The 21,018-nt window shown below is 39.2% G+C and overlaps 2 protein-coding genes across 2 annotated transcripts; both read left to right on the forward strand.

Moving 5' to 3' along the window:
* The first annotated feature begins 3,318 nt into the window (after window positions 1–3,318).
* LOC108157757 lies at window positions 3,319–5,202 on the forward strand. The gene has a single exon (XM_017289938.2). The coding sequence runs from the start codon at window positions 3,461–3,463 to the stop codon at window positions 5,084–5,086; it is 1,626 nt and encodes a 541-aa protein (XP_017145427.1). The 5' UTR covers window positions 3,319–3,460; the 3' UTR covers window positions 5,087–5,202.
* Window positions 5,203–19,073: 13,871 nt separating this feature from the next.
* LOC108156301 (BUD13 homolog) lies at window positions 19,074–20,963 on the forward strand. Its single transcript, XM_017287685.2, has one exon. It carries the CDS (start codon window positions 19,164–19,166, stop codon window positions 20,901–20,903), a length of 1,740 nt encoding a protein of 579 aa, XP_017143174.1. The 5' UTR covers window positions 19,074–19,163; the 3' UTR covers window positions 20,904–20,963.
* Window positions 20,964–21,018: the final 55 nt, after the last annotated feature.

Here is a 21,018-nt window from a genome sequence, read left to right on the forward strand (position 1 = left end):
AGCTTTGGATCTTGACAAGACTCAAGTGCATCGCAACGGGCGAAGACAAAGCCGAACAGGTCATTTATGGTCACATTTTCCTTGCACGATTCACTGGAGGTGGCCCACGCTTCCTTGCATTCCGGGTCTAACTTTGAGAGCAAGATATGGATTAGCCACACATCGCGGCTGTCGCAGCTCAGCGCATGTAGACCACGTATACTTTCGTCAGCGGTGTCGACTATCTTACGCAACTCGGCGATGTTTGAACCCTTTGCGGTTGGCAACGAAAGAAAGTTTTGAATGAACGAACGAGCAATCAGTGACTTCTTGTTGTAGCGATTTTCGAGCCTCTCCCATGCGTCCTGGTAATTGGCATCCGATACGGGAATATGTTTTATCAGAGACAACGCTTCACCATCCAGATAGGATTTCAAATAATGAAACTTTTGGCACTTGGACAGACTACTCTTCTTGTCGACTGAGCCTAAGAACAAGTCACTAAACTGACACCAATCCTCGTATCTGCCCGAAAACGTCGGAATGCGTATTTTCTCGAACTGCAGCTCTGTGGTTCCCGATGAGTCCCGAATCCTCTCCAGAAGTTGAGTTTGTCCCTCAAATAAGCGTTCCACAGTGGTCGATAGCAGTAGATTTGAGTTGTCGTGCTCAGTCTCGTGACTGCTCCGGTCACGTATGGCTTCAGTGAAGATACTATGCGCACTAAAGAACCTTTTCTCATATTCGGGGATGTCCAACTCCGGATCCACGTATTCCTCTTCATCATTATATTGGACCAGCTCTTCAGACAGCTCCATAAAGCGGTTGAAAGTTGCAACAAGTCGGTCCAACTTGTGCTCTAATGTTTGCACAGAAGTACATGACTGTACAAACTCTTGAGCCTCCGCAGCCACGCGAGTTAATTGGGATTTGCAGGCCCCACGTTGCTGAATTAGACGATGCACTAGGGCCTTCATGGCAAACAGCGGGTAACGGTATCACTCAATATGTATATGTATAAATAAACTCAAACGCGGAAATCCGGCTCGAAGGACCAAAATTTGTTATGGTTATGAATTAGTGGACTGTATAATCGTTTATATCTTGAGCTTATTTATTATTTATTGATTATTTAATATTGGTGGTTATAGTACAATTATATTACAAGAATAGCGGGGGGTTCGATTCTGCGGCGGTACAAACTATGTGTGCGGGCGGCTTCGTCTCGAAGTTTCTACTGCATCAACTCCGCGAAAAGAAGTCGAGCAAAAGGGAATTGAAAGATCACGCGATAAGACTCGACGCGACGGTTTCAATGCAAAACAACGGAACGCATCGCTGTGTGCGTGTGCAGCTGCGGGTCTGGCCATGCGTGTGAGAACATTACAGCTATGTTCTGGACCCGAGTAAACAACAACACAGCTATGCGCGTAAAAATAGTTACTTAGGCGGTGTACTACAATCATGAGCGTGTAAATAGGTCAATCGCAATATACATGTAAAAACTACGAGGCTCATTTCTCACCAATTATTATTATTTAATTATTATTATTATTTAATTATTATTATTATAAATTATATAATTATATATTATTATTATTATAAATTATATATTTATATATTATTATTATAAATTATATAATTATATATTATTATTATAAATTATATAATTATATATTATTATTATTTTAACGTTTGATTTATCTTAGTCCACCATTTTATGAATAAATAAATAAATATCCTGGTAGTATAACATATCTGTCTTCTGGAATTAACTCTTTTGTTTTTGAACATATTTCTTCAGTTTCCACATCCAAATCCAAAGAATATATTCTATAGATACAACAGATAAAATCTGCCAGGGTATGTCCACTTTTCACCTCCAAAGCTAGTGTCTCTTTCATTGTTTTCCTGCATTTTTTCCAAGGTCTTTCTTTAGTTTTTGTTCAACTATTAATTTGCATAATTATCGTTTCAGCATTTAAGTTCAGTTTTATACTCTTTTGTGCACCCAAAAAGATTCAAGGGACACAAACAGATACGCCTCCGCCTTCGCCCCGCCTTCGCCACGCCTTCGGCTTTCGCTGGGCAAACAAACTTTTCAATTCCATTAAGTGCCAATAAATTTTGCAACTGATATAGCCGGACGGCCGCCCTTTGGCGGTCATTTGCTGGTTGCCCAAGCAACTTTAAGCTATAGCTTCAGGTGTTTAATTAGGCGCAGCAGCTAATTAAGGCCGTCCCAAGAAGTTCTTTTACCTTAAAGTTATGAGCAGAGATCTGGAGATAGTTTGGAGAAGGAAAAAGTAAAGAAAGTGAGCGAGCAGCTAATGAGGGCTGCTGCTAATGCTGGAAAATTGCAGGAAAATGAGCTGCTTTTGCACCGAAATACACGACCCATTTAGACTTTATTAAATATTAAAATCAAATCAAATTCGTTCCCAAAAAAACACACAGAAAACAACCTAAAGTGAAAGTTTAACTTAGTTAAACAAATCCTTAATCAGTCTTAATTTAGGTTGAACTTCAGTCGCCCACCTGTCCCAAGTCAAAGAAAACCTTCCAAAGCAATCAGAGCACAAAAAACAGGGCTGTGGTCCCAGACGACTCTCAGCCTTAACCTCAACGAATATGCGGCTAATGTATGCATGACAGACGGACAGACAGAATGGATGGCTAAGACCCAAGGTTATCTGCATGATTAACGAGTTTCGAGGTTGAGGTGCAAAAAAAATTAAATAAACTTTCCAGACATTATAAGAAATTCTGGCCAAAGGCCAAATTGAATTCGAAATAAGTAGAATTTCGACCCCAAAAGAGGGTATCCACACTCACATGTGACTGGCAATTCGATGTTCACATGTGACTGACTGATTTAACGTTCACGCGTGACTTGAAATGTTACGTTTTACAAGGGAATATCCTCTTAACGTTTACACGTGACTCCCAATGTGACGTTTTTACGTGACTGGCAGTTCGTCAATTTGATGTTTTCGAGTGAGTGACGATTTGAAAGTGCACATGTGACTCGCAATGCGACATTCATGTGTGACTGTTATTTTTTTACGATCACATGTGACTGTCCATTCGACAAAAATTTAAAAAATTTACGTTGACACGTGACTGGAAATTTGACTTTCCCGTGTGGCTGATAATTCCACGTTCTTAACGTTTACACGTGACTGCCAATTGGACGCTTACACGTGACAGGCACTGCAACAAGTGAATGGCAAATTTCCAAATTCAGTTCGACTGAAACACTTGATTTACTGAATTTCCCAACTTATTTCCAAAATAAAATTCGAAAATTCAAAAATTTACCCTTGCAAAAGTAGTCTAGAGAATGTACAAATCAGAAGTAGAAAAAAAAATTGTGTAGATACACTCAGATACACCTATTGAAACAACGAAAAATTTCTCTAGTTAATAATTATTATTTTTTTCTTTTCCGAATTCGAACAAATTTTCGTAGAGAGGAACGATGAGTGCGGAAGAAGGCAAAGTAAAGCCCAGCGTGTACGAGCATCTGATACATCACAGCATCAAGCGTCAGTTCGAGCGGAACGGCACAATGTCGGCCCTGCGCAGTGGAGTGCATGTGAAAGTCCTCAAGATGATCAAGACGAATCTAGGCGGCAGCAAAGATGAGCCTTTGGCGGGGCCTGGGGTAGCCCTAGGCCATGATTCATTCAAGGAGAATGGTCTATCGAGTCTCATCAATCAACTGATGATGGAGTACTTTGAATGGTTCGGCTATAGGCATACAATGGAAACATTTAAGATGGAGACGGGTGAGAAGATCCTCCCACGCCAGGAGATCGAAGAGCGACTTTCCGGGAAATTCCAATTGAAGGATGTTCCCATTTTGGTGCAATTAGTATTACGATATCAGGATAGTCCTCCCAAGAAGAACTTAAAAGTGACCCCAAAGAAGATTGTAAAGCTCCCACTGCCAGTAGTAAAGAAAACGATGAAGCGCCAACTGCCAGAGAAAGCCATGAAGCACCTAATGCCAGAGAAAGCCATGAAACACCTAATGCCAGAGAAGTCCGTGAAGCACCAGCTGTCAGAGAAATCCGTGAAGCACAAACTGCCAGAGAAGTCCGGGAAGCAGCAACTACCAGACAAGTCCGGGAAGCCCAAACTAGCAGAGAAGCCCATGAAGCAGCAACTGCCAGAGATATCTGGACGTAAGATCCAACTCCCCGAGATATCTGGACGTAGGCTACAACTCCCTGAGAATTCCATACCCGAACGTTGCCCCAAACTGAAGGAAAAGCTCGAGACTCTGCGTACCCTCAAGGAAACGGCCAAAACGGATTGGAATATTCCCGTTTCGAAATTGGTGCAAAACAATCGAAAACTCACTCAAGGCCAGATCAAAAATCCAGACACCGTTGTCAAGACTCAAATGAGAGAGAATCCAAAGGCATCTTTTGCAACTCCCCGAAAGGAGACGCCGGAGAGTAGGCCCCCAGTCAATAGTTCAGAGTCGGATGAGCTTCCCAGCTACGATGAGCATAGCGATGCCTCATCCGATATACCCGATAGGCACTACTACGTCGAGGAGGAACCACCGGAGGTTAGCTATGCCCCAGGACATGGCGAAGAGGGGCCCTACATTGACAAGCAGAACAAGGCCGAGACGCTCTACAAGCAGTATCAGGATGAGAAACCTATCGACGTACAGAAAGCGATGAACAAACAGAAATCGATAGCTTCCAAGCATCCGCCATCGAAAAAATCATCGCTACAAACCATCAAGAAATCAGCCATCAAACGTAAGGCTTTCGATGTTCCCGAGTTTGTTGTCACGATGCCATCAAGGAACAAAGCCCGCGACGGCCTGGATCTGAACAAATTGATGGGCTGCAAGAACAGGTCCCCTGGTCAGAGCACCCCCGGTAGGAGTCCGCTCTGGAATAAGATGCCCGTCGAGGGGGACGAGCCTAGTCTGGCAGTGACCAAGCCCCAGTGTCCGGAGACCCACATCAATGGCATTGATCTGGACAGCAGCTCAGAGAACAACGAGTCCAGCGATGAGGATGCTGCCGGAGATGGTTACCACAACGACGACGACAATACTAGCAGCGATGAGGATGATTAATTCCGATGCAGATGCCACAACCCTGGCGAGTCCTCTTTTATTTCAAATTTTTAAATTGTTTTTCTGGATTTCATTTTGGATCTACGATCAAATTAATAAATTCGAATGGTACAGTTTTAATGGTATTTTATTGCTATATTTCTAGTCTATTAAGTATTTTATTGAGTTTCTTATAGTTTATGGTATTTATTTAGTATTTTGGTGTATGGTATATGTATATATTTAGTATTTATTTAGTATTAGCTGTTAATTTTATTGTATATATGTATGTATCTAGTACTTTTAGTGTTTAGTGTATCAGAAGGTATTTATGCAGTGTTTTTTGGTATTTATTTAGTATTTTACTGGCATTTATTTCGTAATTATCAAGTATTTTTGAAGAATTATCTAGTAATTAATTAGTATTTATTTCGTATTTTTCTGGTATTTATTTAGTATTTATCTGGTAGTTATTTAGTATTTATCTGTTTTTATAGTGTTTTTTCTGCTACGATTATAGTATTTAGCTGGTATTTTTTAGTATTATTCTGGTATTTTTAGAGTATTTTTCGGGTATTTATTTAGTATATATATGGTATTTTTAAAGTATTTGTATAGTATTTATCTGGTATTTTTTTTAGTATTTTTTCTGGAACTTTTTGATAATTTCCTGTATTTTCCTGGTATTTTATGGAAATGTTGTCCCTACGATGTCTTTAGCTTTACTCCAGAACTTTATGCCATCTCCCAATCCACTTCTGAACAAGTTCATGTCTCAATCTCAATTCCAGTGCCACTCTTCTTGTGTATTGTGTATCGACCAACCCTCCTTGGACGAGCCTTGTAGCACTGCTCATTTCACGTGTCAAACACAATGCCCCCACAAGGAACTGCCTCCACTCGGTCCGGCCCATCTGTATCTCAATGTGAATCAAAGCCCATAGGGCGCACCTTCATCCTTTCAACATCTGCATAAAATCAATCAAATTTAGTGAAATGCTTAAAAGGTTGAAGAACGGATATCCCCAGCACCAGTGGATAGGCCTAATTAATTGATGGACGATGTCCTTGCTGGTCTCCGTCTCCAACTCCAGCTTGGATCCCTGCCCTTTCTGGGGTTTTGTTGCAACAGTTGCAACTGTCATAATATTGACTCATTGCTGGATGTAATTAATGGTGTTAAGACTCGCACGCCATTTTAATGCAATCCAATTGACAGGCAGCATCCGTTTTGCGTTACTGCATTTCCTCCAGACCCGCCACCTCCCCCTTCCCCCCTTCAATCATTGGAGCAATCTGGGGGATATTGATTTCAATTATAATGATGTAACACAATGGCCAATGGAAGCCCAAAGGCATGTTAACTAATTGTTAACCTACCGGTTTGCTGTTGCGAATATTAAACACTCGTAGTACCCGGTAGGAGCGGCGTTCTAGAGGAAACTCCAGCCAAAATAAATTAATTGAATCGAAAGGAAATAGATTCTTATCGGGCGATTAATGTTGAATGGCAGGCAGAAGTTTGTGATTGGAATTGTTGCTTAATAGTTAAGGATATATGTATTGAGTTTCAGATTTAAGGGAGCGATAGTGTTGAGATACTTTCGATGTGCGGTATTCTACTTTCAGTACGATATTACTTTTGAGAACGGATTTATTCATTTAGTTTTTGCCTAATAAGTTAATCAGAAGAAAATCCTTTTATAAAACACCAGAAAACTACTATAAAATACTAGAAACATACCAGAAAATACACTAATGCATTAGATAATACTAGAAACCAAACGGAAAACACAGTAATTGATCAGAAAATACTGGAAAAATACCAGAAAATAAAATAATGCATCAGAAAATACTTAAAACGAAACGATAGATATTAAAAACAAGCCAGAAAAGTCTATAAAAATACTAGAAAACACAAGAAAGGTCTAGAAACACGCAGGAAAATACTATAAAATACCAAAATACTAAAAAATACCAATAATACTGGAAAATACCACAATACTAAAAAATACCGAATTAATTCTGGAAAATACCAAAACTAGTAGAAAATAACAGAAAGCAATAGAAAATACTACCAAATAGAAAATACCAGAATATATTAAAACCAATCCAGAAAATACTAAAAACGAAACGGAAATATTAAAAACAAGCCAGAAAATTCTATAAAAATACTAGAAAACAGAAGGAAGTTCTAGAAACACAAAAAAAAACACAAAAAATACAAAATAATACTGGAAATACCAGAACTACTAGAAAATAACAGAAAACAATAGAAAATACCAGAAAATATTCAAACCAAATCAGAAAATACCATAAACGTGCCAAAAATACTCGATAACAACCGAAAACTACTAGAAAATACTACAAACAAAACAGAATATACTAAAGTCATACCCGAAAATACTATAAAAAAAAATAAAGCAAAATAGCAGAAAATACTAGAAAAAAACTATGAAATACCAGAAAATAAAATTAAAATTCTATAACAATATAAAAAATACTATAAACATATCAAAACATACCATAAACATACCAAAACATACTATAAACATACCAAAACATACTCTAAACATACCAAAAATACTATAAAAATACTAAAAACACAAGATATATAAAATACCTAAAAATACCAGAAAATAAAAGAAAAAACATTAAAAATACTAGAAACACATCTGAAAACTCTTTTAAAATAACCATAAAATTCTCTAATATATGAGAAAATACTAGAAAAATGCCATACAACTTTAGAAATTACAAGAACACTTTTAAAAATACCATTGTATCATGTGTTCACTTCTGTATGGATTTTCTAGTTCCTCCGACTTTAGCATTCCCAAAACATCAGCTCCCTTTCCACGCCACCGCCCCCATCAAAAACTCCATCAAAACGCACTGAGGAGGGACTCAAAAATATGGCCAAAACATGACCTGGCTGCCAGCAATAAACGTTAGCCAACTGGTGCCACGATAAATACATGTACGAGTGCGTTATATGCTAAATACATACGAGTACGTACGTATTCGGGGTATACATATGTATGTATGTGCATATATCCATGTCATATCAATAACCTGTCTCCCCCCAGCGCACACCACACGACGAACGGAGGAAAAATGCAATTTTAATTAGGCAAACGTGCGACAAACGCACGTAGAAGGCATAACCACAAGATGGCGCCTCAATTAGGCGAAACGAACCCATCAGGTACGGAACCAGAATGACTCCACCCTCTGGTCACACACAGTCTGTGGCAGTCCTCCCCCTCTGATCACACTCTGGCAGTCGTGTCCTCCGATCTGTCCTTCTTCTGGCCTCAGTGACTCCGTCATCGACTACGTGCTGCTCTGCCAAACAAAATTATGTGGCCAAATGTTCGCGGATTTCGGGAAACAAGCACTGAACAGCGGGGACAGGACACGTGTGGAACAAGCAGTGGGTGGCACAGTGACCCCTCTCTGGGGGCTATTTTCAAATTACTTTATCGATTTGCCTGGTACATTTGTACAATTTGGCTTGTTGCATACATTACTCGCCGAATGGGGCCTGCGGATGGGGATGGGAATGGTGACCTCCTGGATGACCACGCTAACGAGCCTCATTAGTGGCATGCGTGGCGCATTGGTGGCATCTCTGTGGCTCTCATTCTCTTCGCTCCACTCCGCTGACATGTGGAATCTGCCTCGAACGTGATTTCTTATGGAGGAATCAAACGCTAGCGGCAGCGACGAAAGCAGATGATGGAAGATTGAAGCACAATCAGATTGAAGGGATCATTATCTTGCGGAAAAGGATGCTTTTTTGCAGACAAATTTTCATTGGAAAAAAATAGGAAATTTAAGTCAAACTTTACAGAAAATAATTTCCCATTTCCCGTGGCTTCAAAAAACTTGGTTAAAATCAAATAAAAACCCCCACAATTTAAGTAAAAATAAACTTGGAATTAAACACGTTTAAGGCCCAAATTCCGTTTATTCTTGGTCTTTCTTCTAGTTCTGAAACCACAAAATGATTGCTCCGAAACTTTTGGCCACACAATAAAATTGCTGTAAACAAAACTATAAACTAAACTAATTTTCCATAAGCTTTTTCCGCCCCAAATGCTAAAACCGCAAATCATTGACTCGCCCCACAAATATTACACATACGCCATGTGTGTTTCTGTTCTCGAAATTCATTTAAAAGGCATCTTCCTGCCCGACTTGAGGGATTATTTTATTCACTGGGCTTCATTTTATTGTTGGAAAAAGCCTCGAAATAAATGACGAAAAGTTCTCGTAATTTATTGAATTTATTTACGCTTTTTGGTTATTATTTTGCTGGAAATTCTTAATTCGAATTATTTGGAGTTGATTTTAAGAGGGTTTTCCTTACTTAAAGATTAGTTTTAAAGGCTTATAAATGCTGATAACTTGGCAGATTTAATGGGTTTTTGTTAAGGTATAGTTTTATGTTTATTTCCAGGATTTTTTAAGTGTATTTATGGCTGCAGAATCGAATATTTTCTAGGAACAAACACCAATGACTGGTGGGAAAATTCTTCAAACACTGGCACACAGAAACAGGGGCATGCCACACATATGTATGTATAAGTACAGTCTGTCACATAACGACAGCGCCACTGAAGCGTAAAAACGTATTTTAGTGATTTTTAATGCGAAAGCCATTTGAAAAGTTTTGCTTTCAAACCCCCAAAAAACCGAAAAGCTTCCAGCAATAGAGAGACATCTTTTGCAGCCGTAGGGGGTGTGGGTGGGGGTGGGGGCGTGGGCGTGGTGGGTTCTTATGTGGGTGGATGATTAGGCATTCGCTTGCCACCCCCCAAACATTCTTGAGGTTTTCCGTCTGTTTGGAGTTGATTGAAATAATTGTCGACGCTGCTGCGCGCTTTATGGAAAATGTGAAGGGTGGGGCGTCGAGTGAAAAGCGCTGAAAATAAGCTTATGAATAGCCAAATGTGTAGATTGGGAAATAAATTGAAAAGACAGCCACGAACAAGCCTGTTCGTGACAGGTGGAATATAAATTTCACTATAAATAGAAATAAATATAAATTAAATAGAAAATGAAAACTAGATAGCTTAAACCGCTTCTCTTGCGGCTGGCTTAGTTTTTCCCTGGAAAATCCCTGTTCAGCAAACATTCGAGATTTCAAGCTAAATTTAAAGAGATCTCTGCCACATCACATCACATGTCATACGAGTATATTTGTCATTCAATTAGAATTTCTGTCAGGGCAGCCTTTTTTGTTAAACAAATAAAAATTCAGTTCACACTTGCATAAAATTTAGTCTAAATTCTATAATAAATTTATTTATACCATTATATATTGTAAGATACCTTTCTAATGCAAATCACATCTTGCAAGCCTTTGACAGCTATACCAAAACATCAACCAAAACAAAAACAATGCTGCAATAACCAGCCTTGCCTGGAGCTCTGCTGGTACTATCAAAGTATCTGGTAATTTCAGATACCATTCGATTCGATACTTTATTATAATTAGGATTTTATTTTGTTTTTTTTTTTTTTTTTAAATAATATTACTCCAAAACCGATCAAAGACAAAAAATAAATAAATAAATTTAAAAAAAAAATACAAAACAAAAATAAATATAAAAAACAAACAAAAAAATAGAAAAATAAATATAAAAAACAAAACAAAAATAGAAAAATAAAATAAAAATACAAACTAAATAAAATAAAAAAACTAAAAATTAAAACATGAAAATTTAAAAACATAAATTTAAAAAAAATTTAAAAAAAAAACAAAAATAAAACTCCAGCTCGCAGGTGCAGGAAACGAAAAACGCCACCGATCACCAGTGAAAAAGCGCGCAATGCCGGCAGGTTACCAATTTTCGTCTTATCGCGGGAGTCCATTCGAGAATCATTCGAATACTTTCAGCTCCCCTTGATTTCCCCTTTCGACGGGTTAGAGATACAGGTCGCGTCTTGCCAAAAACTTTAGGAGCTGCAATATTCGATGTTGCAGTAACCAATGGCGCATGTGGTGCATGTGGATGCTCTGCAGGATCTACAGGACTGGATACTCGGGCATGAGCAGGGCATTCGAATCAGCAGAGAGCGGATACCCTTTATCCAGGCAGCCCAGTTAGTGGGCATTGATGGTGTAGGGCTGCTCCTTGGATCAGCAGCTCCCCTGCGGAGCCACCTCCTGAATATCCAGCGTTGTGCAGTGGGTCTGAGAGCTCCATCTGCTGAGCAGCTGAAGGATGCTGAAGAAACGGGTCTCCGCCCACTAGTGTCTCCACACCATTTTGTGGCATGATCGTTACGTCGCACCTTTGTAGATCCCAAATGGGATAATTTTTATAGGCAGAATGACTGACTCTCCTGCCACGCGATCGCCCTCAATCTATGCCTTGTCCAGTGTCCGTACTCTGCCTTTTTTGTGTCCCCGAACCTGTGATTCATTACGAAAGAGACTTCTCTCCGTTTAGCCAGTGCCAATCTATAAGAAATCTCTGCCTATTCTCTTTACACCCTTTCTCTCTTTGCTCCCATGAATCCCCATTTATTTGAGGACCGATTCATATGCCAACAATCAATAGACACCCCCAAAAAGTCTCCGTTCGAATGAAAGTAATCCGCTTAGCCCGTAAATTGCCACCAGCCAGGTGTGATTTTCTCACCGAAACCCAAAGATGGGAAAAGCCCATACGCGTAAATCGAAAGTAATATACGATTTAGAAGGGGATTATCTAGAAGACAGGGCGGGAATTGGAATTACCGAGAAAGAAAAGTGCAAAAAAACAAACACCAGGATTGTTTCAGCCTTCAGCCGGTCGTCTGTCTATTAAGTTTTTCATTACGGGAGATACCGATCAGGAAGGACACAGGCCTGGCTCCTCCAAGGATACACGCATATGGGACGCAACTTCAAACGTAAATCGAATAAAAGCAGGCGGCCCCCCAAAGTAATAGCATTTACTAATAGCTAAAGAGACTTCAAGCCTTCCATTCCCCACCAGAATGTGCCTCCTTCTATATGTGCCAGAGGTCCTGGCAAATGCAGTGTGTGGCTGGGTGGAGGGGATGGGGGAGGAGGGTAGTGCCATGACAACAATGGCATTTTGATACTTTTGTATGAGATTTAATGAAATTTGAATCCTTTTGTTGAGTGGAATGACAACACCAAGGAAGCTGCCACAGAAAACCCAAGGAGCGGGGCAGCCAGGGGACACGCAGGAGGGAGGGGGAGGGGGAAACATGACGAAGTAGCAGGAAGCAAGACGCAGGCAAAGAAGACAACGATGGCAGCGGCAGCATCCTGCCTTTGGGCAAGTTTCGTGTAGAATCAACACTGGGAGAAATTTTCAAAGGATTTGTTTGTGGATTTTGCGAAATTTTTGAAAAATCAAAATAAAATATAAACATCGCTTTTTGAACATATCTTTTTCTTATTTCTAAAGACAAACAATTGGGAAGATTGGCGTAAAAAAATAAGGGTATTTCCGGCAAAAATTAGATTTTAAATCTATAAAATCTATATCTATAAATATCTAAATATTTTTGGGCTTAAGAATATTTAAAAAAAAATAAAAATTAAAAAATGTATATTTATATTAAATATTAAAAATATTGTTAATATGTTTTATTATAATATATAAAAATATTCTCAAGTAAGCGCACATATGAGCACATCGTAAAATCTTATAATATTCTTCCATGAATTATTTTAATTATTTTTTTAGTAGGTATATTTAATAAATTATATATTTTTAACTTTTATTAAATTAATTTATTCAATTCTAGTTTGTATTTAGTTACTTTATTTATTTGTCTTTTGTATCTATTTAATTTTATTCTTTCATGAATTGTTTTAATTATTATTTTAATTTTTATATTTCATTTATTATATATTTTTAATTTTTATTGAATTAATTTATTATTTAATTGACATTTTTTTTAGTTTATGTATTTGTTATTTAGATTTTTAATTTTATTTATTTTTATATATTAATTAATCAATTCATTTATTTAATTTAATTTTTGGTTTATTAACTATAAAAATGTTTAATTTAATTTTATTTGAATTTTGAGTTTAAAATAATTAATTTAATGTTTAATTCAAAAATTATTTAAATATTAAAAATGTTAAATATATCTCAACGGAATATTTTTAGTTATTGTACTTCATATTTTACAAGAACTTCTTTTGAAAAATCAATACAACTTTAAAATTGTCTTCTACTCCCTCTAGATATTTCTTCTCACTCCTAAATTTCTCTCAGTGCCCCCATCCAATATTCATGTAGTTAAGGTACACACATACACACAGACTATGCCTTGTGTATGGATATTTGTGTATAGATATTTGGGTGTCTTACAACAATAGTAAAACAATCTTCTTAATGCACACTTTGGCCTAAAGGAATTTTTCCACTTGTAAAGCGATACTTCTGCCCCACTTGCCCCAGCATCGCTCTACCCCACCCCCATTCTGAGTCCCATCATCATTGTCAATTTGGCATTAGATATACATGTCTATATATAGAATGGAACACACAGAAGAAACATGCTAATAAACAGCTGGAAGTTTTGGTTTATTGTCATCAGAGAAGGCTCAATCTCTCTCTCTCTCTCTCTCTCTCTCTTGATGGGGGGGACAGAGAGAGAAAGACAATATGCTCGAGGGAATTTGCTTGCCAAAAGGGTTCCGTTCCTCTTGTTTATTCGGGGGTAGGGCTGAGGGTATCAATAACATTGTTGGTTCCTTCCATCCCAGTTCTAGACGGGGGGGTGGGGGGGGGGGGGGGGGGACAACATTGGTCTTCTTCAGATATTAGTACCCTGACAGCCATGCGAGTGGATCTCTCTCTCTCTTTGCCTCCTCACAGAAGTGTCATCTCTACGTTTCTGGCCCACTTTTCCTTGTTAAAATAAATTTTCAAGTTTAATTTTGTGTTGCCAATACATTGTTGAGGTGTTTTTGTGGCATGAACTAAAGGAGTTGCAAGTGTTGCAAGGAGTATATTGCAACACTTGGGAATATTATTAAGGTTGGGTTCCAACCAATGGGAAGTGTATATTAGAGAGCCTTGTTGTCACAAATATATAACTTATTCGATATTTAGTTTTTAATTTTTTATAATATTATCACAAGTTTTGATTTCCATCAATCTCTAGTGTAAACGAAAAAGATTAAATTATATTATATATATTTTCGATTCACATTTGATATAAAAACAGATGACTTTTCCCATGTAAACGGGAAAAACTTAATATTTTATTAATTTTTACGAATTAAAAAATATTTTAATATAAAGCATTTTTGTAGGATTTATCTTCGCTTTTTTTACTGATTATTATTTGTATTATCATTATTATTATAATTTGTTTTTTTTTTTTTATATTATTATCATTTGTTATTTTTATTATTATTTATAATAATTTGTTACTTTTATTAGTTGTTATTATTTATAATTATTTTTTATTATTATTTTTATAATTTTTTATTATTATTCTAATTATAATTTTTAATTTTAATTATTATGATAACTACTTATTATTATGATTATTATTATTTATTATAATTATTATAATTTTTTATTATTATTAGTTATTATTCGTTTAAAATATTTTATCATTTTTAAATTTATTTTCTAAAGTAAAAGCCATTTAATTCGGTTTTTTAAAGGTCTACTTAAATACACAAACTGTAAAATATATTCCACACAAATATTAATAATATTCCTCTTCAAACGAGTACTTGAAATACTGGAAAATCGAATACAATATATTCGATTATCCCATACAATTAATTTCCGTTTCCATTTGAGCACATAAATTCCACAAATTTCGATTCCCAAGAACACAAACACAGTACCTATAAATCTGTCCACGACTGTCACCAGTCACACCATGTCCCCCCTCTCTCTCGAGAGAAAGCATCTTCAGACAAGTGCCAATACACTCCCGCACACACACACACACACACATGGACGAGTACGAGTATCTGTGTTTTGCAAATTTACATTTAATTTTTGGCCCTAAACTCCAGACAAGACACCGAACATGCAATTACGAGAACTACTACCTCAATATGGAAGGAAATGGAAATGGCAGTGGAAGTGGACGGGGAGGATAGAGGGCAGACCACTTTAAGGCAATTTTCGACTGAACTTTGAACTGATTCAAGAATTGCCTGAAAAATGAAACATTTGTCGTGTTTTTTTGGGTACAGATAATGAAAAAAGTAAGGGAAAATTTATTTGATTGGTTTTTAGGTAATCAAAGGTGGAAATGTATCTAAAGCCTTTTGTTTGGGAGGCATTTTGAATAGTTTTGAATTCAAAAAAACAATGAATTAAAGTAATACCCATTGTTTGCTTTGGAATAATTGTAGGGCCTTTCAAAAAGGTTTATTAAAGCGGCTGCACGTATAATATTCGAACCTTTACTTCTAAGCAAAAAAAAATTCAAATATATATTTTTAATAATTAAAATAACTCTCCAAAGGAATGACACTAATTTGAAGGAAGACCCTTTTTTCTGCGCGTTTTTTTTGTGGTTTCATCGCCCTTTTTTCGTGCCAGTCGAAGCCAAACTAAAATTTTAATTAAAAATTACTCATATGATAAAAACCAAGGGGCAAAAACTACTCCCTAGTTCTCCTTCAGCCCTCCAACCCCAGCAGTGCAGCGGGGCGGGGCGGTGCGGGGCGCGGCGCAGCGTAAGAAATAATTCTGACTTGACGCAATTTTCTGGCAGTAGCCTCGTTTTTCTTGACGAAATATTTCGTGTGGTTCCTCACTTTTTGCCTGTGGAAAACTGTGCGGCGGCGGCGTTGGATGGTGGCTGTGGAAAAGCATGCTGCAAGTTTATGAAAATTCTTTGTTTATTCCAAGGTGTGTGTGTGTGCTTGGGGAAAATTGTGTTGGTTTTGTTAATTTTGCGCTGCTTTTTCCCGTTGCTGTCAAATTTATATGCTGGTTAGCTCTCCAGTAAGCAAAACTTTCGGGTTTTGGGCTGATGAACACATATACAGAGTACGTATCTGTGTGCCTGTCTAATTTATGAGACCAGTTAGATGTGGGACAAATTTTCGGTAAACAACAAAGTTCAGAGATCAGTCGTTTTCGGCATTGAATAGAGAAATTTTTGTGTAGACTTCAAACTAATGAGAAAACAGAGCGGGGCGGATCTCAGAAACAAAGCGAAAAATAAACACTACCGCTATAGTCTTCAAGATCTAGGGTTTCCAAGAGATAGACAAACAGACAGGACTGGAATTAATATGATTTTTGTGGTCGGAAACCTTGCCTTCTGCCGACACAATTAAAATATACCCAAATTTTGTCAAATTTCTATTAAACCCTGGCTGCCTTGGAGCCTGAATCAAAACACGCGCATTGCCTTCTCTATTGGTTCCTCTGGTGAGTATTCATCGTAAAGTTTTGGGCTGTGACCAAAAATATTGGCAGAAAAGGATGTCTTGCCCATAAGTGACAGCAAAAGACCACATTAACCCTCCGCCTTTAACCCTATCTCTCCTTAAATACCCTACTTTTTAAAGTTTAAATTTATTTAATCCACGAATATAAACTGATGACATTTTTGGAAGAGAAATTTCCCTTTTGCACACTCTAAAACAGAAAAGAAACACATACGCAGACACAGAAATATAAGATATTGATGGGAAAGCAAATGCCAAAAACAAGATATATTTCAATAAGGTGAGGTATTCAGAATCATTGCTCGTAAAATAATTGCATCTTTTTTGAGTTGAGCGACAAGAAGAGATAGGGAGAGAGAGGCAGCAAGCGCCAAATCTAGCTTTCAAATCACTTCGGAGCATGAGAATACCTCACCTTAACTACCACACCTTGTGCACACATAAGCCCTTGCACAGCTTCCACTCACACCCACACAGTCGTATATTGCCCTTCTGAGCGCTTAAATATTTCACACACTAATATCAATTCCATTTGTATGCATTGACATGAATGTATGAGTGCGCGCTAGAACGGGAGAGAGTGTGAGTTGGTGCGTGGGAGAGGAGAGGCAAACAATGCAACAGTTAATAAAATGTAACAGTAAAACTTACCCACACAAGGCGCAACTTTTTTTGGTTTTATTTAGATTTAAAAAAAAATCAGACGTATGAAAAAATGAACGTATAAGCCGACGATTCCGTTATGACGATGACGAACGACGATTTGAAGGCTACGATGAACGAAAGAGACACTCAAAAAAATAATTAAACATGATAACGTGACACACTTTTCCTATTCGCACTCCTTTTACACTTCTCCTTTTGCCGCCGATCTGCTTTTTTCCAGCACTTTTCTCTTTCCAGTGAGAGACACCTCGTTCCATGCTGGAATCAAATGATTTGCACATGAAAAAACATAAATTGCTACATGAAATAAGGTGTTTAAATATTTTTGTAACATAAACAAAATACACTTGTTGCACTTCACTTTCACATATTGCCGCATATTTCCCTCGCCGATTTGCTTTCTGGTCGCCATTTTGCCTCGTGACCGCCTCCGCTTCTTTCACTTTTTCACCTTGCCGCATATATTTCTATCGCCGATCTGCTTTCTGGTCGCCATTTTGCCTTGTGACCGCCACCACTTTTGATTATGCACTTTTTTTACACTAAAACACTATTTTTGGGCCTTTTTCATCGCTGGAATCGAAGGGTGCTCCGCTGATTTTTGAACAAGAAAAAAAATTTGATGCACGAAATAAGGTATATATGTACATATGTATGTATATATATTATAGATGATACACATAAATACATAAAGAAAACACTTATTGCACTTCACTTTCACATATTGCCGCATATTTCTTTCGTTGATCTGCCTTTTGCATCTTTTCTCATACAAAAACACTATTTTTTGGCCATTTTCAATGTTTTTTCACTTTTTTTTCCACGCCGATCTGCTTTGTGGTCGCCATTTTGCCTCGTGGGCCGCCTCCGCACTTGCTTACGCTTTTTTTCTTGCACTAAAACAGAATTTTTTTTTGCCATTTTCAATGTTTAAACATTGCACCTCTACTCTACCCTTCACTGCACTGCACTACAATATATTCCACCACTTTTTCCGGTTGATCTATCGAATTTTTGCGCTTTAAGCCGGACTGAAACGCGGCGTGATCGAATCTTTCTGCTTCTTTTTGACTCCCTCTTCTTAAAAAGAAAGCAGTGTGTGGCTGTGGACACCTGTTGGTGGGAACGAGATGGGGTTAAGGATACCAAAAATTTAAAGAAAAGACTTTTCTTGACAATAAGACTTTATTCATTACTTCTAATTAGCCTTTTAAGATTTGAAAGCTGATTTGATGTTTTAATTGTTTTAACCCATAACGGGCCGTACGATATTGATGAAATTTTGTCAAAAACTGTACAAAACTATTAGGTTAGGTTAAGGCGGTAGCCGGGAGGGGGGGGATAAGAGCCTCCCGCCCCCAAACTCACTTGGACCTATAAAAGGTCCGTTGTGTTGCTACAAAACTATTGCGAGATTATAATTTTTCGGAACACTGAGAAACCTATATATTCAGAGATTACATATTTTAGGTAACCCACAAAATATTAAGTTCCATGAAAATTCTCCTTGCAGATCATCTTTACCATGGCGCTTAATGGGTTAAGAGACCAAATTTTCGCGCCAACCTTCGACTGCCAGATAATGCCACACGTTTTTACTTTTTATGACAGTACGGCAACTCTGTCAAAGAACTCATTTTTTCAGCGCGCTGGCAACTTTGCATGAAAAATCTACTATTTTCAAATGAATTTTATCCCAAAAAACATCCGTATTTATGATATTTGTTTAGAAACAACAATTATAAAAAGCGAAGTTTTCCTCTAGAATTCTTATTCAAAACAAACCGCCAAGCTATCGCACAGATATACTGATGTCACTAACATTAAAATACATATCGATGTATCGAAACGTATGCAACTTCAGTATACTTTTAAGATGAGGTGGTATATTTTGGTATATTTCTGAGTGTCGGGTATATTTCGATAAATTCGCGGTCACACTGTAAACAACTTCTTGATAAAACGTAAACAACCTCGTTTTTTAGTAAATTAATTATAAACTTGTTGAAAATGTCCATGCAAAATGGCAAGATAATCGACCAGAAGGCATACCTAAAGAAGTATCTGTCCGGCGACAAGGAGAAGAAGAAAAAAAAGAAGGAGAAAAAGCACAAAAAGACGGCCAAAGTGAAAATAATCGACGACGATGCCTACGAAGACGACGGCATGGAAATGGACGAAGATCTGTTGCTGGGCGGCGAAGATGCACCACAAATAGTGGGCGAGTATATCGAGGATAATTCAGATGCCGTGCGCAGCAAGTGGCGCAACATTGCCGTCAAGGACGAGGTCAAAGAGGAGGACAACAAAGAGGAGGCCTCTGCTGTCCGAATCAATCAGGAGCCGGCGGATCAGGACGATGAAGAGGAAAGGTGGGGTCGAAAAGCCACTGTAGTGAAAACAAAGAAAGAGCGCTCTGCCCAAAGCCCCCTGGCCATCAAAATCAAGCAGGAAAAACGCAGCACCTCAAGGGATCTGAGTCCCAAGAGGGATTCCTCTGCAGCGAGAAGAAAACGTAGTCCTGATCAGAGTCCGCCGAGGAGAAAAAGAGTTGCAGATCAGAGTCCACCACGTAGGAAGCGAGGCAGCCCAGATCAGAGTCCACCTAGGCGTAAACGAGAGGAAGATCAATCCCCACCGCTACGGAAACGCGTCAATTCGGATCAAAGCCCACCCCGAAGAGGGCGTAAAAGCAGTCCCGACCAGAGCCCTCCACGGAGGCGACGCGACTCTGACCAGAGTCCTCCCAGGCGTCGCAGGAGCCACAACTCTGACCAGAGCCCGCCCAGGAAAGGCCGTCGAAGCAGTCCCGACCAGAGCCCGCCCAGGAAAGGGCGTAGAAGCAGTCCCGACCAGAGCCCGACCAGAAGACGCAGAGATGTCGATCAATCGTCAGATCGAAGGAGAAAAGACTCGGATCAGAGTCCGCCCAGAAAACGCGACCAATCTCCGCCCCGTAGGCGACGCAACTCCGATCAGAGTCCACCCAGAAGGCGTCGCTCTGCCAGCAGGGAACGCAGACCCCGCATCAAAGAGGAATCACCGCCAGGGCGACGAAAGAGTCGCTGGGCCAAGGCCTCGACCTCCCCATCGCCTCCACCCACGCACAAACCCAAGGCCACCAAGACACTGGACGGCAAGAGTGCGGGCCTGCAGGATGCGCTGTCCCTGAAGAAGGAGTCGGACGAGAGGCGTCGCCGCGAGCACAATTTGTTCGAGCAAATGTCCAGCGAATTGTCGGGCCGCGATGCCGAGATTCAAATGCGCAGCACGGGCAGACGCGGACGCAGGGCACGCGAGGCGGCCGAGGAAGATCCCGCCGAGCGGCGGCGCAAGGAGGAGCACGAGAAGAAGAAGAAGGAGCTGTACGACCGGTGGGGCAAGGGCCTGAAGCAGATCGAGGACCTAAAGGTGCGCCACGAGGAAATGGCCCATGAGGCATCGAAGCCAGTGGCCCGCTACGCCAACGACGAGGATCTGGATCGGCATCTGCGGGAGCAGGAGCACGCAGACGATCCCATGCTGGAGTACATGCGGCAGAAGCGCAAGAAACAGGACAAGCTGGACAACAAGCCCGTGATGCTCAAGTACGAGGGCAGTTTTCCGGAGAATCGCTATGGCATTCGTCCCGGCTACCGCTGGGATGGCGTGGACCGTTCCAATGGCTACGAGCAGCGCTGGTTCGACAAGCAGAACGAGCGCAAGGCGATGCAGGACGAGGCATACAAGTACAGTGTGGAGGATATGTAAATTTCAAAAGAATTTGTATATTTTTGTCTTGCAATAAATAACCGCCGATAGTCGATTACATTTTTGAATCTACAGCTGTCTTGCAGCACTGGGCCGCGGTCCACCCGCAACACTG

Source organism: Drosophila miranda, chromosome 2 (assembly GCF_003369915.1).
Source record: "Drosophila miranda strain MSH22 chromosome 2, D.miranda_PacBio2.1, whole genome shotgun sequence".
In the NCBI taxonomy this organism is placed as follows: domain Eukaryota; kingdom Metazoa; phylum Arthropoda; class Insecta; order Diptera; family Drosophilidae; genus Drosophila; species Drosophila miranda.